Here is a 22,313-nt window from a genome sequence, read left to right as displayed (position 1 = left end):
ACATTTCAGAGTAAGATTTAAAATAATGTATTGAAAACTAATAGGCTTATACATCTATTTCAATGTTATAACTTGCAAGTAATAATTTTGTAAGACATCAGTTTTAATGCATTTCCAAGTAGGTCGGTCTGTTGTAGTAGGTAATGTTGCAAATGTTGAGCAAAACATGTTTGAATGATGTAATTACGGGTATAAGTCATGTGAACTGTAAAAAAAACTTTTTATTTATTATTTATTCTTTTGGTTGAGTCACTGATTGTTGAATTTTGCTGCTTAGTACAGTTGAATTTTCCCAAATTGTCTCTCTCTGTTTTTGATGTGATCCTTCTTAAAATCACACAACACTGATGGTGCTGTTGGATTCATCACCATTGCACCAAGTGCTTAAAGAAAGCTAATAGTTTCCTCAAAAGTTGTGAGCACAGATGTACACATTAGGATGCTTGTTCCAAAGAGAGTGACCATTTCATACTTGTTGCATAGATTCAAGTCAACTTTTCTGCTTCTCTGCTTGACTGCTGCTGCGGGAATTTGTTCGTCTTTGACAGAGTTCACACTGCTACGTAATATTATTTATTCTGTTGTTGGCTTTGCTGTCCGCAGAGTAGAGTAGTGAACCAAAGCACCGAGCATTGGGGTCCTGTGTGTACCCCATTGGGACTCTGAAATTGATTGTTAGAAACAGCGCCATCTAGAGTCTGTTAGGCGAGGGTTAAGCCTTTGGTTGAGCCTTGAGAAATCAGAGCTGTAGAATGAAGAATTGATTCACATTGTAGAAGAATTTTTTTTAAAGCAGCTTTCTCGAACATCAAAGATGATTGAAAACTGGTAATCATAATCAACAATAATGAGCCTGACTGGCTGAGTCTGGCTGGAGCTGAGTGGAACTGCTTTCTGATCCAAGCAGAGATTTGTCTTGTTACAGAGGAACACACACACACACACACAGTCATTTAAAAAAAAAAACATCACTTCCTGAATTGACCGAACCAAAATGACATTGACCTAGACTCATTAATTGTGTGTGTGTGTCTGTGTGTGTGTACTCTAATGTAGTAGTGTGCTCTTTAGTAATGGATGTGCGAAAGGTCAGAGACACATCCTGTTTGTTGATGTCCTGCTGTCTTTGAGTGTAAAGGTCAATGGCACTGCTGTGTGTGTTGTAGTTTATTTTTTCTGTTGTGTGTATGACTATTGCTGTGCACTTATGTCAGCCTGTGTGTGTGTGCGCGCGATTGTGCGTGTCAGTGATAATTCAATTGAACATTGATTGCTACGTTTGTGAAGTTCGACCAGGCCTTGGTGGCAGTGTGTGTGTGTTTGTGTGTGTGTGTGTTAAATCCCAGAAGAGCCAGCTGACTGATAGATGGCTCTGCTGAAGCGGCAGATCGATAAAGGAGGATTTCCTTCAGTCCTGACCAACTGGACGGACTCTGACTGTCTTACTGGAGCTTTCTCCGAGGCTCCGTGTCGCTCATCGCTCATGTTGATGGACAGATGCTTCATGTCTCTCTGTAGGCTGGAGCGGCGCTGTATTCAGTCTGAATCCAGGGTCAAAGCTGCTGTTTTCTGCTCTAATCCCTGCAGGCTCTTGTGAATAATTAGACAGTGAAATAAGACAAACACTAAAATGTCAGACTCATCTTGCTCATGATTCTTCTCTTCTCTTCTCTTCTCTTCTCTTCTCTTCTCTTCTCTTCTCTTCTCTTCTCTTCTCTTCTCTTCTCTTCTCTTCTCTACATCTCCCCCTCTATACTTTCTGCCTGATGGATCAAGGCCTCCAACATTGACTGCTTCCTCCTGTGTTCAGACCTGCAGAAGAATCTGTCTGGGGCCAGATCAGCCTGTGACCCGAACTTGATGCTTTCCAATCCATTGGGCCGTCCATCTGTCCATCCATCTTCCCTCTTTCACTCCTCCACATCCTATGATTGACTGAATAAGGTAGGTAGACGTGTGAATGCTCATGTGAATGCTTGTGTGTTGTTTTCTTTCTTGATTTGTGTTTAAGTGTCTTTTCCTTTAACCTAAAACTCCTCTGTGTTTACCAGCTCTATCTATCCTAATCGCTTGGGCACATATTCATATTTTCAGACTTACAAATCTAGTAGGTTCGCCAGAGTTTGACCCCTCACCGGCAGAGTTTAGTCCAGTATATCATGGATATTGTGTTAATGACATGGGGCGCTAGCGAGAAATGGCCTGCAGTACTTATTTTCCGTGCGAACGATCGTAAGACACACACGCATGAACACACGCACACAGGGAGATGGGTGGGGGAGTCCTTTATTGTCCAAATATCAGCCAGGATGTCAAATTGATTTCACAGGCGTGTGAGTTGGTGTACACAACCTTTCTGCTCTTGCTCTATGTGTGTGTGTGTGTGTGTGTGGGTGAGAGTGTCCTCCATCTGTTCTAGAAAGCCCTTCCTGAACCTGCTGAGCTCACCAGACTTTACCTCACAGTCCATAGTGAGCTGCTGTATGATGTAACATCCCAGACTGTGCAAAAAATTACTAAAATGTTTTGTTGGAATTTGTGTAATTCTCCAAAAGGTTAACAGAAGGGGAAAAAAGCGAGATTTTCTCTGATTTCAAAGCAAATTTGCTCCATCATGGCTTTACACTGTTGTTTTGCACTTATAGTAGTATGGACACACACACACTAAATGGTCACGTCCATGCCATGAAAAATTCAGTATCATGGAAGCGTGAGAGTCTCTGCATTGTTTTCTATTTTCTCTCATCTTTAGTCAGAAGGCGAGTTGCACAGGAGAGTCGCGCGCACACCGTACTGCCTCCTTATTAACGGCTCAGCGTTTGTCACTGAGGCTCGTGGCTCAGACGGAGACAAGAGACGTTCAGGGCTGCTGAGTCTCAGAGAATCAACACGGCCTCGCAACTCATAAAATGTGGATTTAGGCAGCGGGTCGAGGCAGAGACTCCTGCCGCGGTGCGAGATAGGAAAATGCGTAGAGGTGCGTTCGTGTGATAAAAACGGAATTACAGCAAAATCCAATCACAAGCAGGCAAACATCCTTATAAAAGCTTCAAAATATCAATCATTTGTACCTCCAAACCCTTAAAGTAAATGTACACACATATCCCAACTTATAATTTAGTTTTATCCCATCTTAGTATCTGCCGGTCCAAAGCGCTACCACAACACGATTTCCTCGAACGCATCATCTTTCTGTGTTAGCGCTTCATTGAACTCCAGAATTCCACCCACCATGTTCCGATTCTACACAGTGTGGACGTGTGGCAGTAACTTATACATTAACCGAGGCCAAGTTATGCAATATTTTCTTCCTTTCCACAAATCTCTAGTCGCACGAGCCACATGAGAAGACGATTTACTTTTAGTTAAGAAAACCAATTTTAGTTTGTGCCGTGTGCAGATGATTTCTTCCGTGCTGTCATTTTCCCACAGTGGCAACAGTATTCAGCAAAAAAGTTGTTCTATTCTCTTTTTAGTCACCTGGCATAGTTTGAAAGGATAACTCTGTAAGCCCTCATTCCAACAAAAACACGCCTCCTTATGAAAAACCCTGATCTGATAAACCAAAGCGAGGCAGATTTCGGAGACTATACTTCACCCATACTTGCAGAACATTCCGAAGCAGCAGGATTGGAAAGCGGCTTTAGATTTCATTAGACGGCTACATGTTAACAAATCAAACTTGCTGGTGGCGCACCTCCTGCTAATGCGATTCTTCAGAAAACTTTTATCATCAGACAAGAGTTCTTCATAGAGCAAAGTCACGCTCAGAAACTTGTGTTGGCATTTTCTGTGGTGTTTTGGGACCAGTTGGGTCTCTGTCTTTACCAAACTATAGTATTTGGGATGGATAGCGGCATATGGTCAAGCAGAGGTGTGGGCTGGAGTCACATGTGTTTGCAGATTTGATGACTTGAGACTTGCTTTACTAACATTGATAAAAGACCCGACTTTGACTTAGTATTCATGTCTTGAGACTTAGACTTAGACTTGAAGCAGATGACTGGTTTGGTTTGAGATGATATGGTTTGGCAGCGAGGAGTCTTGTGCCCTGTGCAACACATCCAATGCCAACCTCCAGCACGTCCTGTCAGGAAGCAGTACAGCGTTGGCCCAAAGACGCTTTAGATGGCGGCACGATTAGGTACTGTGGAAGCTGGCAGAGGAGCTCATCTGATTTGCCAGGCCAGGAGAGAACATTAACGCCCCCCTCCCAAGAGAAGCAGCCAGACACCTATTACCAGGCAGGGGGTGGTCTATAAGAACTGATATCGAGAGGCAGCTCCAGTTCCCATGTGAGATTGCGGTGACATTCCTTAGGTCCCACATTGTGATGTGGTCTGTGGCAAGCAAAACCCTTCAACGAAAGTTCCGTGGGAAGACGGGCTGAAGGCTGCCTATGAGCCGAAAAAGGCCAAGTACTCTGACATGGTCGCAGATTGCAGATTGCAGGGAAGCTGGCTGGAAGGCAGTCACATGCCCTGTGGAGGTTGGATGCCGCGGCTTTGTTGGCTCCTCCACCATGCGTTTGCTGCGCAAGATGGGAGTCACGGGAGCAGAACGCAGAGCCATGAGAGAGCTTGCAGAGAAAGGCAGAGAAAGACGGCTTCTGGTCATGGCTGAGCAAGACGTATGGGAGTTGGGGGCCAGGCAACACTTTAGGCTTCAGCAGGGGTTTGGTTACCAATACTTTTTTGTGCACAGAAACCATTAAATGGGACAACAATGATACAGTTTCAATAAAGAAGCACCTTAGACAGATGCGTTAGTTGGCCAATAATGAGAAATTATGTCACCCTTTGGATTTTTACTGTCGTACTTCTGTTTTCACTTTAGAGCCCTTTATAGCTACAGGGCTATTTCCGAAACACACTCTCCATTGTTGGCACATTGTTGGCAAGGTAATAGTAACAGTTTTAGTTAATGTTGAAAATAAAACTTTTCACGGCCACTGTCTTAAATGTGGAAACTGGGGTAGATCCTCAGAACTTTGTATGACTTGACTTGCGACTTGTTTGACTTATGGCAGGGACTCGACTTGACTCGCTTGAGACTTGAAGGCTGAGACTCGATTTACTTGCGACTTGCACATGTGTGACTTCCTCCCAATTCCCTCTGTAGTAAAGATCGGCAACTTGCTGATGAGTTATGGCACATGCCTAGGATGTGCATGGGTAATGGAGCACTTGCTTGACTTGTGGGACAAAGTGATTCCAGCGCAAACATTTGTCAAGCAGATCCGTGAGGGTGACACATGAATATTCTGAAACCTGCTCACACTGTAAAGCAAGGTGTGTGTGTGTGTGTGTGTGTGTGTGTGTGTGTGTGTGTGTGTGTGTGTGTGTGTGTGTGTGTGTGTGTGTGTGTGTGTGTCTCTTCCTTGTGCGTGTGTGTGTGTGTGTGTGTGTGTGTGTGTGTGTGTGTGTGTGTGTGAGAGAGCGTGTGTGTGTGTGTGTGTGTGAGTGTGAGAAAGAGCGTGTGTGTGCATGTGTGTTCCTGTGTGTGAGTGAGTGAGAGAGATAGTGTGTGCATGTGTGTGAGTGAGGGGGAGTGTGTGTGTGCGTGTGTGTCTGTGCATGCATGCATGTGTGTGTATGTTCATGGGTATTCAATACCCAGATTGCGTTCTTCTGGATGTCTGTGTGGAACATATGTTTGCTCTGTTGCCGCCACGCCTACACACTCCCACACACCTACACACACACACATAGACACACATGCTCAAGTAGAGTGTGTTGTAATGTAAACAAACAGCACCAGAAAACAGGAATATGTTGGATTTTGTTGATAGCTGGTGTTTGTGTAGAAAAGGTGCATTCAGCCAATTTGGAGGTGACAGCAGCTTCAATCCTTGGAACCTTGTGGTTTGAGTTTTGTTGGTTGGACTTTCCCTTGAACGCTTCCCCTGGGATGAGTCCAGGAGGCATTTTGCTGGCTCCTTTCAACACTGAGGAGCAGCGGTTTTCAGTTTGAGCTCCCTCTTGATGTCTGAGCCTCTCACCCTGTCCCTCAGGCTGAGTCCAGACACCATGTGGAGGGAACACATTTTGGCCGCAGGGCTCTGGGACAACAGCAGGTTATTTAACTGAACACTCTGCATTTTCACATCGTTTTGGACCATCAGCTTTACCACGTTTGTGAAATAAGAAGACTTTTATTAAACCCACTGTATGTCGCATACGATTTTTCTGTGCATATTATACTTTTTCACAGTCACATCATGGCTTACAGTGGATCCAATACACTATGGAATAAAAAGGAACTTAATGATGTAAGCACTCTCAAGATTACAAATGAGTTCTGAACCATTGTATGTAACTTTTTTCATCATAACAGGCTTTACTGAGGTACATAAGTACGGGATATTCGTAAGTTCGGCTTGGTACTACCGGTATTGTATTGAAACACATTTGTAGATTTAACAACAGATGATATTGAAATTGGGTTTATCACTTACTTGCATAATAACTCAATTTAACCAGTGGGAAATCCAAGCTTCTGTCAGCAAAGCACAGAGATACGAGCCCAGAGTGGACACAGGCCCAGTATAAATGTGGTGTTCCTAATAAATCGCTAGGTGAAGGTAAGAGTTGGAACATAAATCAACTAGTAAGATGAAAGCTTTGCCTTTTTTTCACCACGACGGTTCAATACTTCGAGGAATATCACGGTTCAACACACCAACCAAAAACTTGTTCTTGATGTTGAACACGTGTGACAGCAACAGCGAAGAGCAGCAGAAGTTCTCTTTATTTTTCTCCAGTTCAGGCATTTTTTTTGTGGCCTCCATAAATCTGCTGTAGGTGTGTGTGCCTCTGACAGATGATGAGAAGTAAAACCGAGTGCTGACAAGCTGCTGTGTTGGCCACTGCAGAGGAGGATTGATTCAGATCAGCTTCAGTCCCTCAGGACCACGACTTGCCACCGATCGATTCACTCGTTTTCATAAAAGAGCATCGGACTCGCAGCCTAATGGCCCCTTGCTCACCGACACTTTGGAAAATACAGAGCCAACAGTTATAGGAAAAAGTAATGTAGATCAGACCGAGGCTGTAAGAAATGTCACTTATAACCGAGTTTAAACTGATGTTAATTCATGTGCCGGTGTTTAAGATGTTTACACGCCTGAGTGAATCAATAGCATAGTGTCGGTCTACGTATACTCAGGGTAAACAAACTTCGATCCGTGCCAATTTCAATGGCATTATGGCGTACACATGACCTTTGCACCATTGCCATATTCACAGTCTAATCGAAGTTTTGCGAGACATGAAGGCTAACAGCAGAAGTAGCAGCAACATTCACACACTCAAACAATATGTAACAATGTATGTGTACGGCAGCATATAAGCGTGAGGCGAATATCTTACACGACATTGAGTTCTAATCACACTTTTCCTGGTAAACATTTGTGTAAATATTCTCTTTTGCGTGTTTGCCTGTGTGTGTGTGTGTTTGTATGAGGATGACACACAGTGAAAGCAAACAAATTGGATGTATGAGTGCGTCCCCCCCCCCCCCCCCCCCCCCAGCTGGCACAGAGCTGCCTCGGCACTTTTCTCTTTCAACCATTAAATTCTCCTATATCATGTCAGATTCCTCTCCTCTCCTCTCCTCTCCTGTAATGGTTTTTTCCGGGCCTCCTGTATCTGTAGAAATAAAAATCTCCTTTTATTATAGTCTTACTGTGCTGCCTGTGTAGGTTTAATATAAAGCTGCGTTTGAAAAAAGACTGCCTGCCTCCCTAAGCAGGAGGTCCAACTATGGTTTTATCACAGAGGGAGGAGGAGGAGGAGGAGACAGACAGGAGGAACAGGACACACAGAAGCTGGAAGGATGGAATAAAGGGGGACAAAATAGAGAATATAAGGGAAGGGAAGGAGGAGGGAGAGTGAACAAGAACAGAAGTCTATATGTAGTTCAACACTCTATACGCTATAATTGACACCACTCGCCAGTAATCAAATACGTTGGATGGGTGAAAATGAAGTGATGACATGAATAAATTAGGGCCTAAAAAGTACATTTAAGGTCATGTCATACTCAATTTTCACTTGTCATTCTCTACAGGGCATTGAGCTGAATGAATGTTCCATTTGCATGTCAGTTTGGTGTCAGGTTAGCATTAAGCTCAAAATAAAGGTGAGGCTAACAGTCATAGATTAATATTAAAGCTAGGACACATTTTTAACATGTACTGTTTAGTAGCTTAGGCTATTAATGCTCTCTCATTCAGGTTTGTGCTCCTTCACTCTCTCTCATGAAAACCTTCACAACTCATGTCTACCTACTTAAAAGAAGAACTATCTATACCTCCTCCAGGCTCTTCCTCTTGGCACCTACAGTGTGTTGTGTTGTTTGATTGGAACTTAGCTTCTTGGCACTTAGCACTTGTTTTCTCCAGACTAGATCCTTGCTTGTGTTGTATCGAAACCTCATATATAGGTCACTTTGGGTAAAAGCGTCTGCTAAATGACTAAATGGAATGTAGCATTGTAGCCTTCAAGCAAGTTTTCACCAATATTCGAGAATTGTATGTTTTGCTGAATTCTCTTTGAGTGTTTTTCGGTGCTCATTAGACGAGTGGTACATACAACTTCAGGCGCCGGTCTGTGGCAGGGCTACACACAGAGAACACAGAGACAGACCACTCAGTCACACTCCCATTTACATCAGCCGGCAATTTAGAGTTTTCAAACTCAGCCAGGACTTGAACCCAGGACCTTCTTGCAGTCAACAGTAGGCTATAGTAGGTAGTAGAAGGATGAGGATACATTGAGAGTGACTGTATGGAAGAGAAAGGTGAGCCTGTGTGGACAGAAGAGGTAAGAATGAGACGGGACGGGAGATAACGGTGAATATTTGGAGAGAAGAGAAGCGAAGGGAGAGAAATAAGAGCAGAGGGGAGAGAAGGAGGTGAGGAGAGGAGAGTTGCGGAAAGTAGAAGAAAAGTGGTAGCAGGCAAAGATGGGTGGAAGATGAGGGGCGCTTGCTGATGAGGAGAAGACGAGGATTTTGGGGCAGAGGGAGGACTGCAGAGCCTGGAGGCAGATTTAGGGAAGAGGACTCTTAGTTTATGGCTTTTTAACAGGGCCATGGGGGAGGAGGGAGATGGATGTGGGGTCGTTCTAGGACATGCTGTCTTTAAATACATACGGTGGTATCGGCTCGCCTACAGCTCCCATAAATCCCTGCTGCTGCCGCCTGCTCACTCATAGCAAGAGCCCTTACACACAACCACCACCTGCATTTACACTGCAGCTGTGCCATATGAGAGGGTTGACTGATAAGTCCTGAGCCTATTTCAGAAGGCTCAAACTCTGAGCTGCTGTGGGTATTTATTTTCCAATATTTTCACACCTCTGGCTATGCTAAATTTGGGACTATTCAGACTAGTAACCACGTAGTAACATAGCTGTAAGCAATTCTGATGTATTTTAAAAAGAAATTGAGGTCTTTTTATGTTGCAGTGTACAGTAATAAGCTAAACATGGGTAAACAGGTGGCTCTTCCTGGGGACCAGGACTCCACCCAGCAGTTTCTGAACTAACAGAGTATTTTCGTGGAGTAGGAGAAGGTTCTATAGTATTAAGATAAAAATAATTTCCTGAAAAAGTTCCTGTGGTGTCATCATTTCAGATCCAACAGTTTCCAGCTAAAGCCTTTTTCATGTTTGGGAGGGAGTGAGTCTTGGGTACCGCTGTGCCTTGTAAGGTGGAATCACTGAGTACTAAAAGCTGTCAGGAATTCAATAAAATACTTCAATAAAAGGTTACACACCTGCTACTGCATTATGGCTCAGAATTTATCAGTCAACACTTGTATGATGGGCACAATAAACACGTACAAGTACAGATGAATCGATATTGTGCATAAACCTTTGGAAAAAGTTATTATCATTGCTCATTCCACTCCCCTGTTACTTGCCAAACATGCTGTATGTTTGGCAAACATGCAGCATGGTGAGGGGGAGGAGAGGAGTTAGCTCAGGGAAGCGGTCATGGTGCCAGGGAGGGACTCCCTCTGATGGAGGGGGGTGTCACCAACTCTAGCCGAGAGAGAGAAAATCGTTTTCCTCTGACAGCGTGACATGCTCATACACATGGTGTGCGCTTCACTGCAGTGCACACATACGTCGTGATCATCACGGCGTTCCTTCTCTGTGGGAGCCGCGACAGCTTGGCACCACGAAAATAGCTTGTTCTTACTGTGTGTGCTCTGATGTGCGAGGCCTTTCGCTTTGCCTGCATAATCTTTGCTTCTTTCCATTGTAGTGTGAGGCCATCACTATGGATAGTTTTCAAAATCAATTCATCTACTGATTATATTATAATCTAGAAGTGCAGAAAGAGAGAGCGTGAATATAATCTGGAGATTAATCCTTATTCAGAAAAAATAGACAATAAAGAGAGAATAAAGTTGACAAATGAAATAGAGTTATATGTGCAACACGAAAAGGTGTTGTTGTTATCTTTGTGCCAGGCCAGGTTCCATCTTGGAAGCTGCACACATAAATTGCTCACTTATAAATCAGTAATGCCAACCATTGCATCAATGTAGTGGTGCGCAAAGTACAGATATTCCTTTTGGAAACGTAATAGGAAAAGGAAATAATAAATAAATTAATAGATTAATTAGATTAGATTAGATTAGATTCAACTTTATTGTCAGTGAGCAAGCACAAAAAAAAGTGCAAAAGTGTACTATTATATATACAGAATACAGAATATATACAGAATATATACAGAATAAACTATATACATTATATATACTATATATACTAACTATAAATATAAATTAATAAATATGTAAATAAATAGTGCAAGGAGTCTTAGTGCAAAACGGAAGTGAAATGGAAATGATCAGTGCAAACAGAAAGTTGTGCAAATTGCAGTGGAGTGCAAGATGATGCTAGAGGGAGGATGGAGTGCTTTCCGGTCTGATGCGGAGCAGTTGCCATACCATAGTGTGATACAGTTAGTGAGAATGCTCTCAATGGTACAGCGGTAGAAGTTCACCAGGATCCTGGGACAAAGGTGAGCTTTCTTAAGGCTCCGAAGAAAGTAGAGGCGCTGTTGCGCCTTTTTAACCAGGGTGGAGGAGTTTATGGACCAGGGGAGATCATCGGAGATGTGGATGCCAAGGAACTTGAAGCTGGGCACACGCTCCACTGCAGCTCCTTTGATGGAGATGGGGGTGTGTGCATGGCTCCCGGCCCGCCTGAAGTCCACGATGATCTCCTTGGTTTTCTTGGTGTTGAGTGCCAGGTTGTTGTCAGCACACCACGTGGTCAGGTGCCGTACTTCCTCCCTGTAGGCGGTCTCATCGTCACCTCTGATCAGGCCTATCACCGTGGTGTCATCTGCGAACTTAATTATGGAATTGGAACCATAGATGGGAGCGCAGTCATGGGTGAATAGGGAGTAAAGGAGAGGGCTCAGCACGCAACCTTGTGGCACGCTGGTGTTCAGGGTGATAGTGGAGGAGGAGAGGTTGTCTATCTTAACAGACTGGGGTCTGTTAGATAGAAAGTCCAGAGTCCAATTGCAGAGGGATGAGTTGATACCAAGCTGGCTGAGCTTGGATATCAACTTGGAGGGGATCACAGTGTTGAATGCTGAGCTGAAGTCAATGAACAGCATTCTGGCATAACAGTTCGGGGTGTCCAAGTGAGTCAGTGTGGAGTGAAGTGCCGTGGAGATGGCGTCCTCAGTTGACCTATTGTGGCGGTAGGCAAACTGGTGAGGGTCCAAAGTAGCAGGCAGGCAGGATTTTAAGTGTGAGAGGACCAGCCTCTCAAAGCACTTGGCGATGATGGGGGTGAGGGCAACAGGACGGAAGTCATTCAGGGCCGTAGCGGTGGAGTGCTTCGGCACTGGCACGATGGTGGCGGTCTTGAAGGTAGTGGGAACAACTGCTTGGGCCAGGGACAGGTTGAAAATGTCCGCAAAGACCCCGGCCAGCTGCTCTGCACACGCTTTGAACACGCGCCCAGGTATTCCATCGGGGCCAGCTGCCTTCCGGGCGTTCACCTTGCTCAGGATGGAACAGACCTCTGAGGTGGAGATTGTGAGAGGCAGATCATTGAGAGGTAGATCTGCCTTGGACATCACCTCCCTGTTTTCCCGGTCAAAGCGAGCGTAGAAGTGGTTGAGCTCGTCAGGGAGGGAGGTGGAGCTGGTAGGGGGCACAGTGTTATAATACACATGTGAAGTACAAGGCCCTCAAACAGTAGGTAGATGGGTAAGTACCACAGTCATGATCCTGTGTGTGTGTGTGTGTGTGTGTGTGTGTGTGTGTGTGTGTGTGTGTGTGTGTGTGTGTGTGTGTGTGTGTGTGTCTGTGTGTGTGTGTGTGTGTGTGTGTGTGTGTGTGTGTGTGTGTGTGTGTGTGTGTGTGTGTGTTTCAGTTTTTTGTCAGATTCAGACATTACCGTGCTGAGACTGAAACCGTGCCGGAGAGAATCATTTATTTATTCTCGCTTTGATATGCAGTGGGTGGGTTGTTTTTCCGACAGGGAGCTGCTGCTCATCCATGGTGGCGTCTGCGTTTCTGCCTTTGCTCAGCTGGCAGCGCCAGAATTGTTCATTACACATTCCCTGTTGGCAGAAGCCACACTGATTAGTCATAACTTTTTGTGCCACTAAACAATTGGTGTACACCCATATTGTACATGTTTGTTGAAACCAACCATCCATGAGTCCATCTATCCCCAAACTGGAACCACAAAGCCAGAAGGACCTTATTTAAAGACCTGGCCTCTGCACTCGAGGAGTGTTCGCTGATAGGGCTACAAGCACACTAATTATATTTTATAGACATTAATTTCCTGATGTCCTGGTTACTATACCCGTGATCCATACTGTGCCTCCTTTGGTTGGCCCAGGTGTCACTTTGGACTGGACATAGGGCGTGTTCTCACCTGCTGGGACTTGTACCAGGCTGACCAAGACCATGTCACACCCATTTTTGGCAGACCAGGTTTCAGTTCTTTGGTATACATCCGAATGTGACTAAATAGTTATACATTTTCCCCTTCATCCAATTTGTATGTTGAATGTGTAGACTAAAAGAACTCAACTGTGACCCTTTATTAGGAGATGGTCTCCTCTGCTCACAAACAAACTCTGAAGTTATTTGTGATGAACATGGTCAAAAGTAGTTCTAGACCAAATGCAAGACGATCTCTTGATCTATAGATTGATATAGAACAAGAGAGCTGTGTGCAGTTTTTATGGTTATAATGTGCATTTACATCCCCTCAGGTTTCTCAGGATCATATTAGCCTTTAGTAGTGGTCTTTACCTTGTGGATGCATGCATGGCCGATGTAATTTGACACCAGCAGCAGAGCTAAATTTTCCAGGATTTTGGTACAATAATCCATTTTGCTGCAATGCCACTGCAATGCAACACCCTTGTCTCATTCAGGGATGCTTCCTGTGTGTGTGTGTGTGTGTGTGTGTGTGTGTGTGTTTTATGATGTCCTCCTTGTTTTCACCCTCATTTATTTAGTTTTAGTCATTTTGGGGCAATAAATTCCCCTCCTCTCTCTCTTTCTGTTGTGTCTGTTGTGTGTCTGTGTGTGTACGTCACCTCATCTGACCTGCTTTGTTTGTTATGGAGTCCAGATCTTCCAAAAACAGCTTGCCAGTGAAGTGATTTTTTGTCCCTCTCCTCTTGTTTCAGTTCCATGGACCGATCATCATGAGACTCCACCGCAGGCTCCTCCCCATGCTCCTCCCCTTCCTTCATTCCCTGCCCCGGCGTTCCCTTCATCTCCGATGCCTGTCGAGCTTCTCCACCAATGGCACCACTGCATCGCACAGACGCCTATGCACAGACAGCCCTGTCCCTCAGCCCGTGGCCATTGGTCAGGATCCAGCGGAGGTCTTAGGTCAGTCCTACCCTCGAGACGACTTCACCAATGTCACCGCAAAGATCTTGGCCAAGGTCGGCCGCAACCTCCACAATCAATCCCATCATCCCCTGCGGCTGATCAAAGAGCGAATCAAAGCTCACATCTACAGGTATGCATCACATGCCTTTAAAAAGTCTTGCTGAAAGAAATTGAGAATTAAACTGGGTTTCCATCCAATGTGTAGAAGAAAATCATAGGGATCACAGGGGAGCTCTTAATGCGCCACAGCAGAGGAGCAGTTATTATTATTAGTATTATTATCAGGGTTAACCCCCTTCTATCGTAAGCTGCCAGTTATTATTATTAGTATTATTATCAGGGTTAACCCCCTTCTATGGTAAGCTGCCGGCACAAGACGGTATAAATAAGAAAACAAACAAATAGATGGACTCTTCTTTCTTCTTGAGGAGCTGTGGCCGTTATAACTTCACACTATCACTGTTATACTCATCTTGCTACGCTCCAAGAGCCAACATCAACCCACCCAACACACTCAACAAGATTTGTTAGTGTACAAAACACAACACACATACCTGACTTCATGTTGGAAGACAATGTATTATTTGCCACACGAAGCAGCTTAAGACTCAATTTATTCCTTAAAATAATCTTTGTTACCCCTAAAACCCTTTATTAACCCTTTGCTCAAAATATTCTCCCTTAGTTCCTTTTGTTCCTTATTCCTTAATATATTATTATTATCACTGATGACTGTTTCATACGTATGTTAACATGTTTCCATTAGACTCTGACCGTCTTTCAATCTATAGAGCTGAAATGTATCCACCTCATGCGAGCATACACACTTCTGTGCTGCACTTTAAAAGATTTGTGTTTGAGATTTTCTGCTTCCATCAGCCATTTTTGATGCATAACAATTTGCATACAAATAAGTAAAAAAGTTTGCTTCACAATCCGTCAGTTGCCGTTGCCACACCCACAGCAACAGGGTCCCGGTGAAATATCACACTGCAGCTTTTGGTTCGTTTCAAAATTTGATTTAGATTTTTTTTTGGCTGATGAATAACTTAGTGTTAGTTAGTGTTATATACAAGAGTAATTTGTATACAGTTTCTCTAAATCTCTAATCAATTCAAGTCTTCACTGGTCAATGGTCTCAACAGACATGCACACACACTAAGCACACAAGCACACAAACCACCAGAGGAAATAATTTCCTGTGAATTATGAGCAGAATCTGATAAAATAATAAATTATAATTAATTTTTTTTATTGTGAAAATATTACTCAGAATAAAAGTGCATGTTCACACTTAAGCTGTGAAAGTTGTCAAGACTCCCCCACTCCTCCTCTGTATGTCAGAGACTCACATCTAGAGGCCTGTAATACACACCGAGGAGTCATGGTGTGTCCTTTACCACCGCCAAAATCTTCATCACCTCCTCTTCGTTCTTTTTTATTCCTGTGTATTTACAGCTCTCAAAGTGCTAACTGATTTTTTCCTCTCCCTCTCTCTCCGTCTCTCTCTCTCTCGCACAAACACACACATGCACAGACACACACACACACATTGCATTAATACCTCGTTAAGCAGTCAGTGTGTGTGTTGTATGAGGTTGGTTTATTACATTGAACTTTATCTGCCTGCTGCATTTCAATATTTGCCTTTTTTTCTCTGGAACTCATTTAAATACAGACAGATATTAAAAAAGTCAGAATAATAGTAGTAGTAGTTCTTGTAATAGTAGTCAAAGTAGAGACAAACCCCGAGTTACAAACGCCCAACTTACATACATAACTGCTCCGACCTTAATACAAATTCACCTCACAGACATCTTAAAAACAAAACTCGTGCCCAAACCGGGGACTGCCTGTTGTGATACAAGTAAGCACAGTATTTGCAGAGGTGGTAGGAGTTATAGCTGAAAATGCAGTAACACTTGGCTCTAATAAAAGTACTTTATCCTGTTTTATGTCTTGCAGTGCCTACATTGGTCGCTATGGAAACCCCCTGTTTTCTGTCCATGACAACCTGAGTCCAGTGGTGACTGTGGAACAGAATTTCGACAGGTTAGCTTCACTTGCTCATTGATTGTTCTACTGATTGATTTTTCACTGTAATCAATTAATTGGGAGGATTTGACTCTTGATTGGTGTGTTTGATATGACAGCTTGCTGATCCCGCCCGACCATCCGAGCAGGAAACGAGGGGATAATTACTACTTGAACAGGTGAGTGATGGATTCACAAAACGTAGGAAGAAGAGAGACACAAAGCTGGAAGGAAATGAGGAAAGGAAGAAAGGGAGAAGAAGGTAAGAGAGCAAAGGGAAGGAATGAAGAAAAGATTATTTCTCTTCCAGTTGTGATTTTCGATCAGCATAGGATGTGAATTCAGCAATTTTTCGCAGCTGACAACGCTTTCATATGGAATTCTCAAACCAACCCTTGAATGCACCAATGCGGAAAAAACAAATTCAGATCCAATGAATCTCTTAAAACTGAGTAATACTGTGGATTTGAATGTGTTTAATTTCCAGAACAACAATGCTGCGTGCTCACACGTCGGCCCACCAGAAGGAGCTGGTGAGGTCGGGTCTCGACGCGTTCCTATTGGCCGGAGATGTCTACAGGCGGGACGAGATCGATGCCAGTCATTACCCAGTTTTTCATCAGATGGAGGGAGTTCGTCTCTTCTCCAACCACGAGGTATTAAAGGAAACTCAAGACTTCCTGTTTATGTTTTATATTAAAAGCATTCACGTGCAACTCACATTGTCCTCCAGCTGTTCGCAAACGTGGAGAACGGAGAGGATCTGTCTCTGTTTGAAAGCGGTCAGCTGCGGACACCTCAGAAACAGCAAACGCACACTCTAGAGGCTGTCAAGCTGCTGGAGTTCGACCTAAAACACACACTGACGCGTCTCATCACTCACTTGTTTGGAGAAGGTAAGGAGATGGTCCTTTCAATGATTGTTTGACCAGGTTAGTTTGCACTCTTTATTAGCAGCCAGCAATGGGACTTTGCTGCTTAGTTTGCATTCAAACTTTTTGTCTGAGTCATTGTCGGTACAAAATATTGCAGGGGTACCTTTGAGCAACACTCATGCCATTCATCTTATTGTAAACCCAGGTGTTGGCTGTTGCTGTGGCCACCTCACACTCTGGTGTAGCACTGATAACAACAATGTTAGCTTCTAATTGATTGGATAGCATGTGACAGTGTGTATTGAAGTTGAACAACTTGTCCGAAAAATTGGGATTATTACAACAAATTTTGCAATAGTGATTTCAACTACAACAGGAAAATGTTGTTGTTGTTAGTTACACAGGTTTTTAATATTAAAGTATTAAAAACATGTCTGAATAAGTAAATAGATTAAGGTTATGGCCTGCACTTTCACCACGGTCCCTAACTGAGACAGACACAACACCAAGCTGTAGTGATGCCAGTTCAATCTACATTGTTGTCAAATCTACAAATGAAGTAAAATAGTTGAATAATTGCTTGTGCCAGGTCAGCAGACATTAGATGAAAATTGTCCTTTATTGACCATTTTATTCACTTTAATCTGTTGCTCATTTTGTTGGTCTCCTCCCTCAGATGTGGAGGTCAGATGGGTGGACTGCTACTTTCCTTTCACCCATCCCTCCTTCGAGATGGAGGTGCGTTTCCAAGGTGACTGGATGGAGGTGCTGGGCTGTGGAGTGATGGAGCAGGAGCTGCTGAACTCTGGTCAGAATAACTGCACACTCACACACATACCCACACACACCAAATGTCACTGTCTATGGAAGGAGGTTATGGTCTCACACTCACTGTAGCATTTAAACTTGCAGTATTTGGGATTTCACTGTTTCTCTGCCTCTCGCCTTTGGGCAAACGCTGTGGCCCGTCGAGTCGATGATGGGTTGTGATTCACCAGCATTCTGCAGGTTCAGATGAACTCACAGCTGAATGATGAATAGTTTTCATATTGGTCTTGTGTCGTGAGTGCAAATGTGAAACATTAAGAGCTACAGCAATAATCAATATTTCAGATTCACACCCATTTTTATTGTCATTCTCCAGTACACACGCCAAAAAAAGAGAACCAAACGATTGTTCTCCACATCCACACAGCCTAAAGACCAGACAAGGAACAAGACATAATGAAAAAGTGCTGGGGGAAAAAATGTACAGAAGGTTTATTGTATCTCCAGTGCCTTACTTTACTTTACTGATAAACCTACAGGACTTCAATGATTGTGTACAGAAATTGCTTTGGACACAGACACACACACTCACTCACTCAAATACACACAGGTATAGTTGACTTACAGTGAGTCGGTGAGCTTGTCAAACAAGTGCTGAATCCCCTCTTTACCCTTGACACAGTGCATCAGTACACACACACACACCCGCACGCACGCACACACACACACACACACGCACACACGCACACACACACACACACACACACACACACACACACACACACTCATACTGTACAATGTACACAAAATATGTCTACTTTTCCCTATCTCTCTCTCCCCCCTCTCTCTCTCTCTCTCTCTCTCTCTCTCTCTCCCCCCCTCTCCCCCTTTGTCTCCCTCTCTCCTTTTGTTCTCTCTCTCTCTTTGTCTCCCCCTCACTCTCTCTCCCTTTGTCTCCCTCTCTCCTTCGCTCCGTCCCTCTCTCTCTCTTTGTTTCCCTCACTCTGTCTCTCTCTCCTTCTATCCTTCTCTCCCTCTCCCTCTCTCTCTCCCTCTCTACCTCTCCCTCCCTGCCATCGCTGTGTGTCTGGCTTGCAGCTTTGCCCTTGAACAAAGCTGTATCACTGCACTACACTTCACTGCTGCTTGTTCCAATCAATAATACATGCTTTAAAACACAAGAGCGGCCAGTCAATGTGTGCAAGCGTTTGTGTGTGTGTGTGTGTGTGTCTGTCTGTCTGTCTGTCAGACAGCTTACGTAAGAAACTATCTATTAATATTGTCACCCTTCGGTACGTGTATGTCACATTTATAACAAAAATATACTTTTATGATTATTTATTTACTTGCAGAGCTTCATTTTTTTACCATGGTTCACAATCTCTATTTTAATAATTTAGAATGAATTTCCTTCCTAATGGTTGATGCATGATCTCTTGGCCCGGTCCAGGGACATTAGGACTTTGTACGAGGAAGTTGTATGCCAAATCCAAACTGAGTTGGAGACATTAGTATTCATATTGTTGTTGCAGCGCCCCCGCCTATGCCAAATGACATCATGTATCTACAGGATCTTACAAAGCTGACGCGTCTATGGTATCTAATGTGCAATGTTATGTAGGTCACACACACGAGAATGAGGCAGCCGGTCCAACCCTTATATAAAAACATGTGAATTTCTTCCGTTGAGGTTTATCTACATGTGAGAGGAATTGATTCAAGTGAAGATCGGAAGTTGGTGGTTTCATGAATGAAAAACGTGTAGACGGGGACGTCAGCTGTAGTTTCCAGCCCTGCCAGAGGAGGGAGCTGCAGATTACTGAGTCTGATTTTAGTCAAACAGGTCAAATCACCACTGCAGGGTTGTTATTGATCTCTGGATTCTATAAGATTCCCAAAACAGGTGAATTTGTTGGAAACAGCCTAAAATGATGTAATAGCGCTTCCACAATTTTCTATTTTACACAAGAAGATTGGAATTTCAGACAAAATGAGTAATTATTAGTTTGGAGATTATTTGGCCATTTATTCCCCCTCTCTGTCATTTGTGTGTAGAGCCAAGTCTGCATGTGTGTGTGTGTGTGTGTGTGTGTGTGTGTGTGTGAGTCTGTGTACGTGCATATGTGCATGCTCAGGTCTAAATCCATTTCCAGCAGTGCACCATAACTGAAATAGATTGTTTCAGGACACACACAGTGAGATGGAAATGCCTTTGGCCATTTTACACTTTGGCTTTATGTGTGTGTGTGTGTGTGTGTGTGTGTGTGTGTGTGTGTGTGTGACAGTACAGTCTGTGGGAGGTTAAATTGATGCTGAGGTCCAAACAGAGGCAGGGGAAGGAGAAACTCCATCAAAGTGCACCCCCTCCCTCTCTCTCTCTCTCTCTCTCTCTCTCTCTCTCTCCCTCTCGCTCTCCCTCTCTCTCGCTCTCTCTCTCTCCCTCTCTCTCTCCCAGTTAGTCTTTAAACAGAGAGCTCGCTGAAGCTCTCGGTGTCTGTAGATCTATTCAGTAACTCTCTCAGTCAAACGGAACAGTGTGATATTTGGGTTGATTGAAAAGTTATGAGCCCGTTATAGAAAGCTCACCCTCAGTCCCACCCGTTAAATCTATAGACTTCCCAACAAATGCACTTTCCAACTCCACACACACTCCTTTCAATGTCGCTGTAGGGATCTGAGTGTTTGATAAGATTTGCTTTTTGGCAGTGAGAGAGCCCTTTGGTTCAACCAGATGCTTGTTCAAACAACATATTCCAGATGTGCACATGTCAGCACGTGGCTTGTTCAGAAGTGATCAATCTACGCTCTCTTGACTCTTAACTGAATGGTGCAAAACAAACTAGTTATAGGTTGTAGATAGGTTTGTTGAGAAGTTGTGAGCCTCTCATTGTAGTGTATTATAACTTGGATGGTGTCATACTTGGCTTAGAACTTACAAATAACCTTGTACATCGTGTATTCTGCAAAAATGGCCTCAGGAATTGGTCCCATAAAAATATCCTGGTCCTTCTCGCTCGTTTACATGTCAGGCTCAGAACCTATCAATCAGACTTCTAACACACTCACAGCAGAAAGTCACTGTGCACACTGCCTATGCATGAAGTGAAGAGGAGTATTACTGCAGGAACCCCAAAATAACTCCACCCTGTTTCACACACACACACCACACACATCCATCCACAAAGGTTCATAATCCACCTTTAGCATAAATATATTAGGCTATTTGATTGGGTTGGCCCTGCCTTGCTATTCTCTATTCTCTCTCTCTCTCTCTCTCTCTCTCTCTCTCTCTCTCTCTCTCTCTCTTTCTTTCTCTCTCTCTCTCTCTCTCTTCTCTCTCTCTCTCTCTCTCTGTCTCTTTCTCTCTCTCTCTCTCTCTGGCTCTCTCTGTGTCTTTCTTTCTCTCTCTTTCCCATCACTCTCTCTTGCTATAACTTTCTCTCTCTCTCTCTCCCTCTCACTCTCTCTTTCCCTCTCTCCCTCTCACTCTCTCTTTCCCTCTCTCCCTCTCTCTCTCTCTCTCTCTCTCTCTCTGTGTCTTTCTGTCTCTCTCTCTTTCCCCATCACTCTCTCTTGCTATCACTTTCTCTCACTCTCTCTCTCCCTCTCACTCTCTCTTTCCCTCTCTCTCTCTCCCTCTCTCTCTCTCTCTCTCTGTGTGTCCTTCTTTCTCTCTCTCTTTCCCCATCAATCTCTCTTGCTCTCACTTTCTCTCTCTCTCTCTCTCTCTGTTCAAACTTGTGCACATCAGCAAATGTAGCCCAACACATGATGTCGCCCTGCGCTTCATTCAGAATATACTCCAGTGTTTGTGTGTGTGTGTGTGTGTGTGTGTGTGCATTTGTGTTTGTCCATGGAAAGTGTGTGTCAGTGAGAGAATTCAGACCCTTAAATCGAATTAAAGTCATGTCGGTGACAGTTGCCACCAACAGACATCTGAAGTGTGTGTATGACTGTCTGTGTGATAACATTGGCAGTGTAGCTCTGCCCTTGGCACTGCAGTAACATTCATGCTGTAGCGAGAAAGCATTTCAGCTGGTGCCACACACACACACACACACACACACAGACACACACATAAATACACACTTGTTCACACACAGCCCTTAGCACTCTGGCACTCTACACACCAGCAACAGCAGCTTTGGAGTGTACATTCAAGCACACACATGCACAAAGTCACAGTCAGACAGTCACACAAACTCACACATCCATTTTGGAAACAAGAGATGCACAAATGCACACTGATCCACTCTGCTACACACACCAGGACTCTTTTCATTCTCTTTTTCGAGTATCGTTCATACTTTCTTTCTTTCTGTCACTATCTTGACTGCAAGATTCAAGTTTGTCAGAGTCAACCTCTCTCACACACACACACACACACACACACACACACACACACACACACACACACACACACACGTGCAAGCATCCTTCATTCTCATTCTCACTCTCTCAACTCTCTTCACCCTCTCCACCTCCCCTACATCTCCACTGCGGCAGTGTGGCTCCGTTGCCTTGGAAACCACTCATTCAAACCACCACCCCCATCCCCTACACACACACACACAAACACACTTTTTTTCTGGAGCAGAGTAAGTGAGAGACAATGAGGAAGAGCTGCAGAATAGAGGGAGAAGCGAAAGATGTTCCGAGGAGTGAATGGGAGAGAGTGAGAGCGATGGTGAGAAGATGAAAGATGGAGGAGAAGTTGGTTGTGAGACGACAGGAAGG

At 44.0% G+C, this 22,313-nt stretch overlaps 1 protein-coding gene across 1 annotated transcript in view; it reads left to right on the top strand.

Moving 5' to 3' along the window:
* Positions 1-22,313, top strand: part of fars2 (phenylalanyl-tRNA synthetase 2, mitochondrial) — a 69,825-nt gene that overhangs the window by 525 nt on the left and 46,987 nt on the right. The window contains exons 2-8 of the mRNA XM_076158399.1: positions 1,811-1,944; positions 13,689-14,029; positions 15,865-15,951; positions 16,053-16,112; positions 16,421-16,589; positions 16,667-16,829; positions 17,485-17,616. Coding sequence (XP_076014514.1) covers positions 13,707-14,029; positions 15,865-15,951; positions 16,053-16,112; positions 16,421-16,589; positions 16,667-16,829; positions 17,485-17,616 — 934 coding nt within the window. The 5' untranslated portion in view covers positions 1,811-1,944; positions 13,689-13,706. The remainder of the gene's footprint in view (positions 1-1,810; positions 1,945-13,688; positions 14,030-15,864; positions 15,952-16,052; positions 16,113-16,420; positions 16,590-16,666; positions 16,830-17,484; positions 17,617-22,313) is intronic.

The sequence above is a fragment of the Genypterus blacodes genome, unplaced genomic scaffold (assembly GCF_046128005.1).
Source record: "Genypterus blacodes isolate CSIRO-AG114 ecotype Tasmania unplaced genomic scaffold, CSIRO-AGI_Gbla_v1 ptg000076l_1, whole genome shotgun sequence".
In the NCBI taxonomy this organism is placed as follows: domain Eukaryota; kingdom Metazoa; phylum Chordata; class Actinopteri; order Ophidiiformes; family Ophidiidae; genus Genypterus; species Genypterus blacodes.
This window is presented reverse-complemented; position numbering and strand designations above follow the sequence as displayed.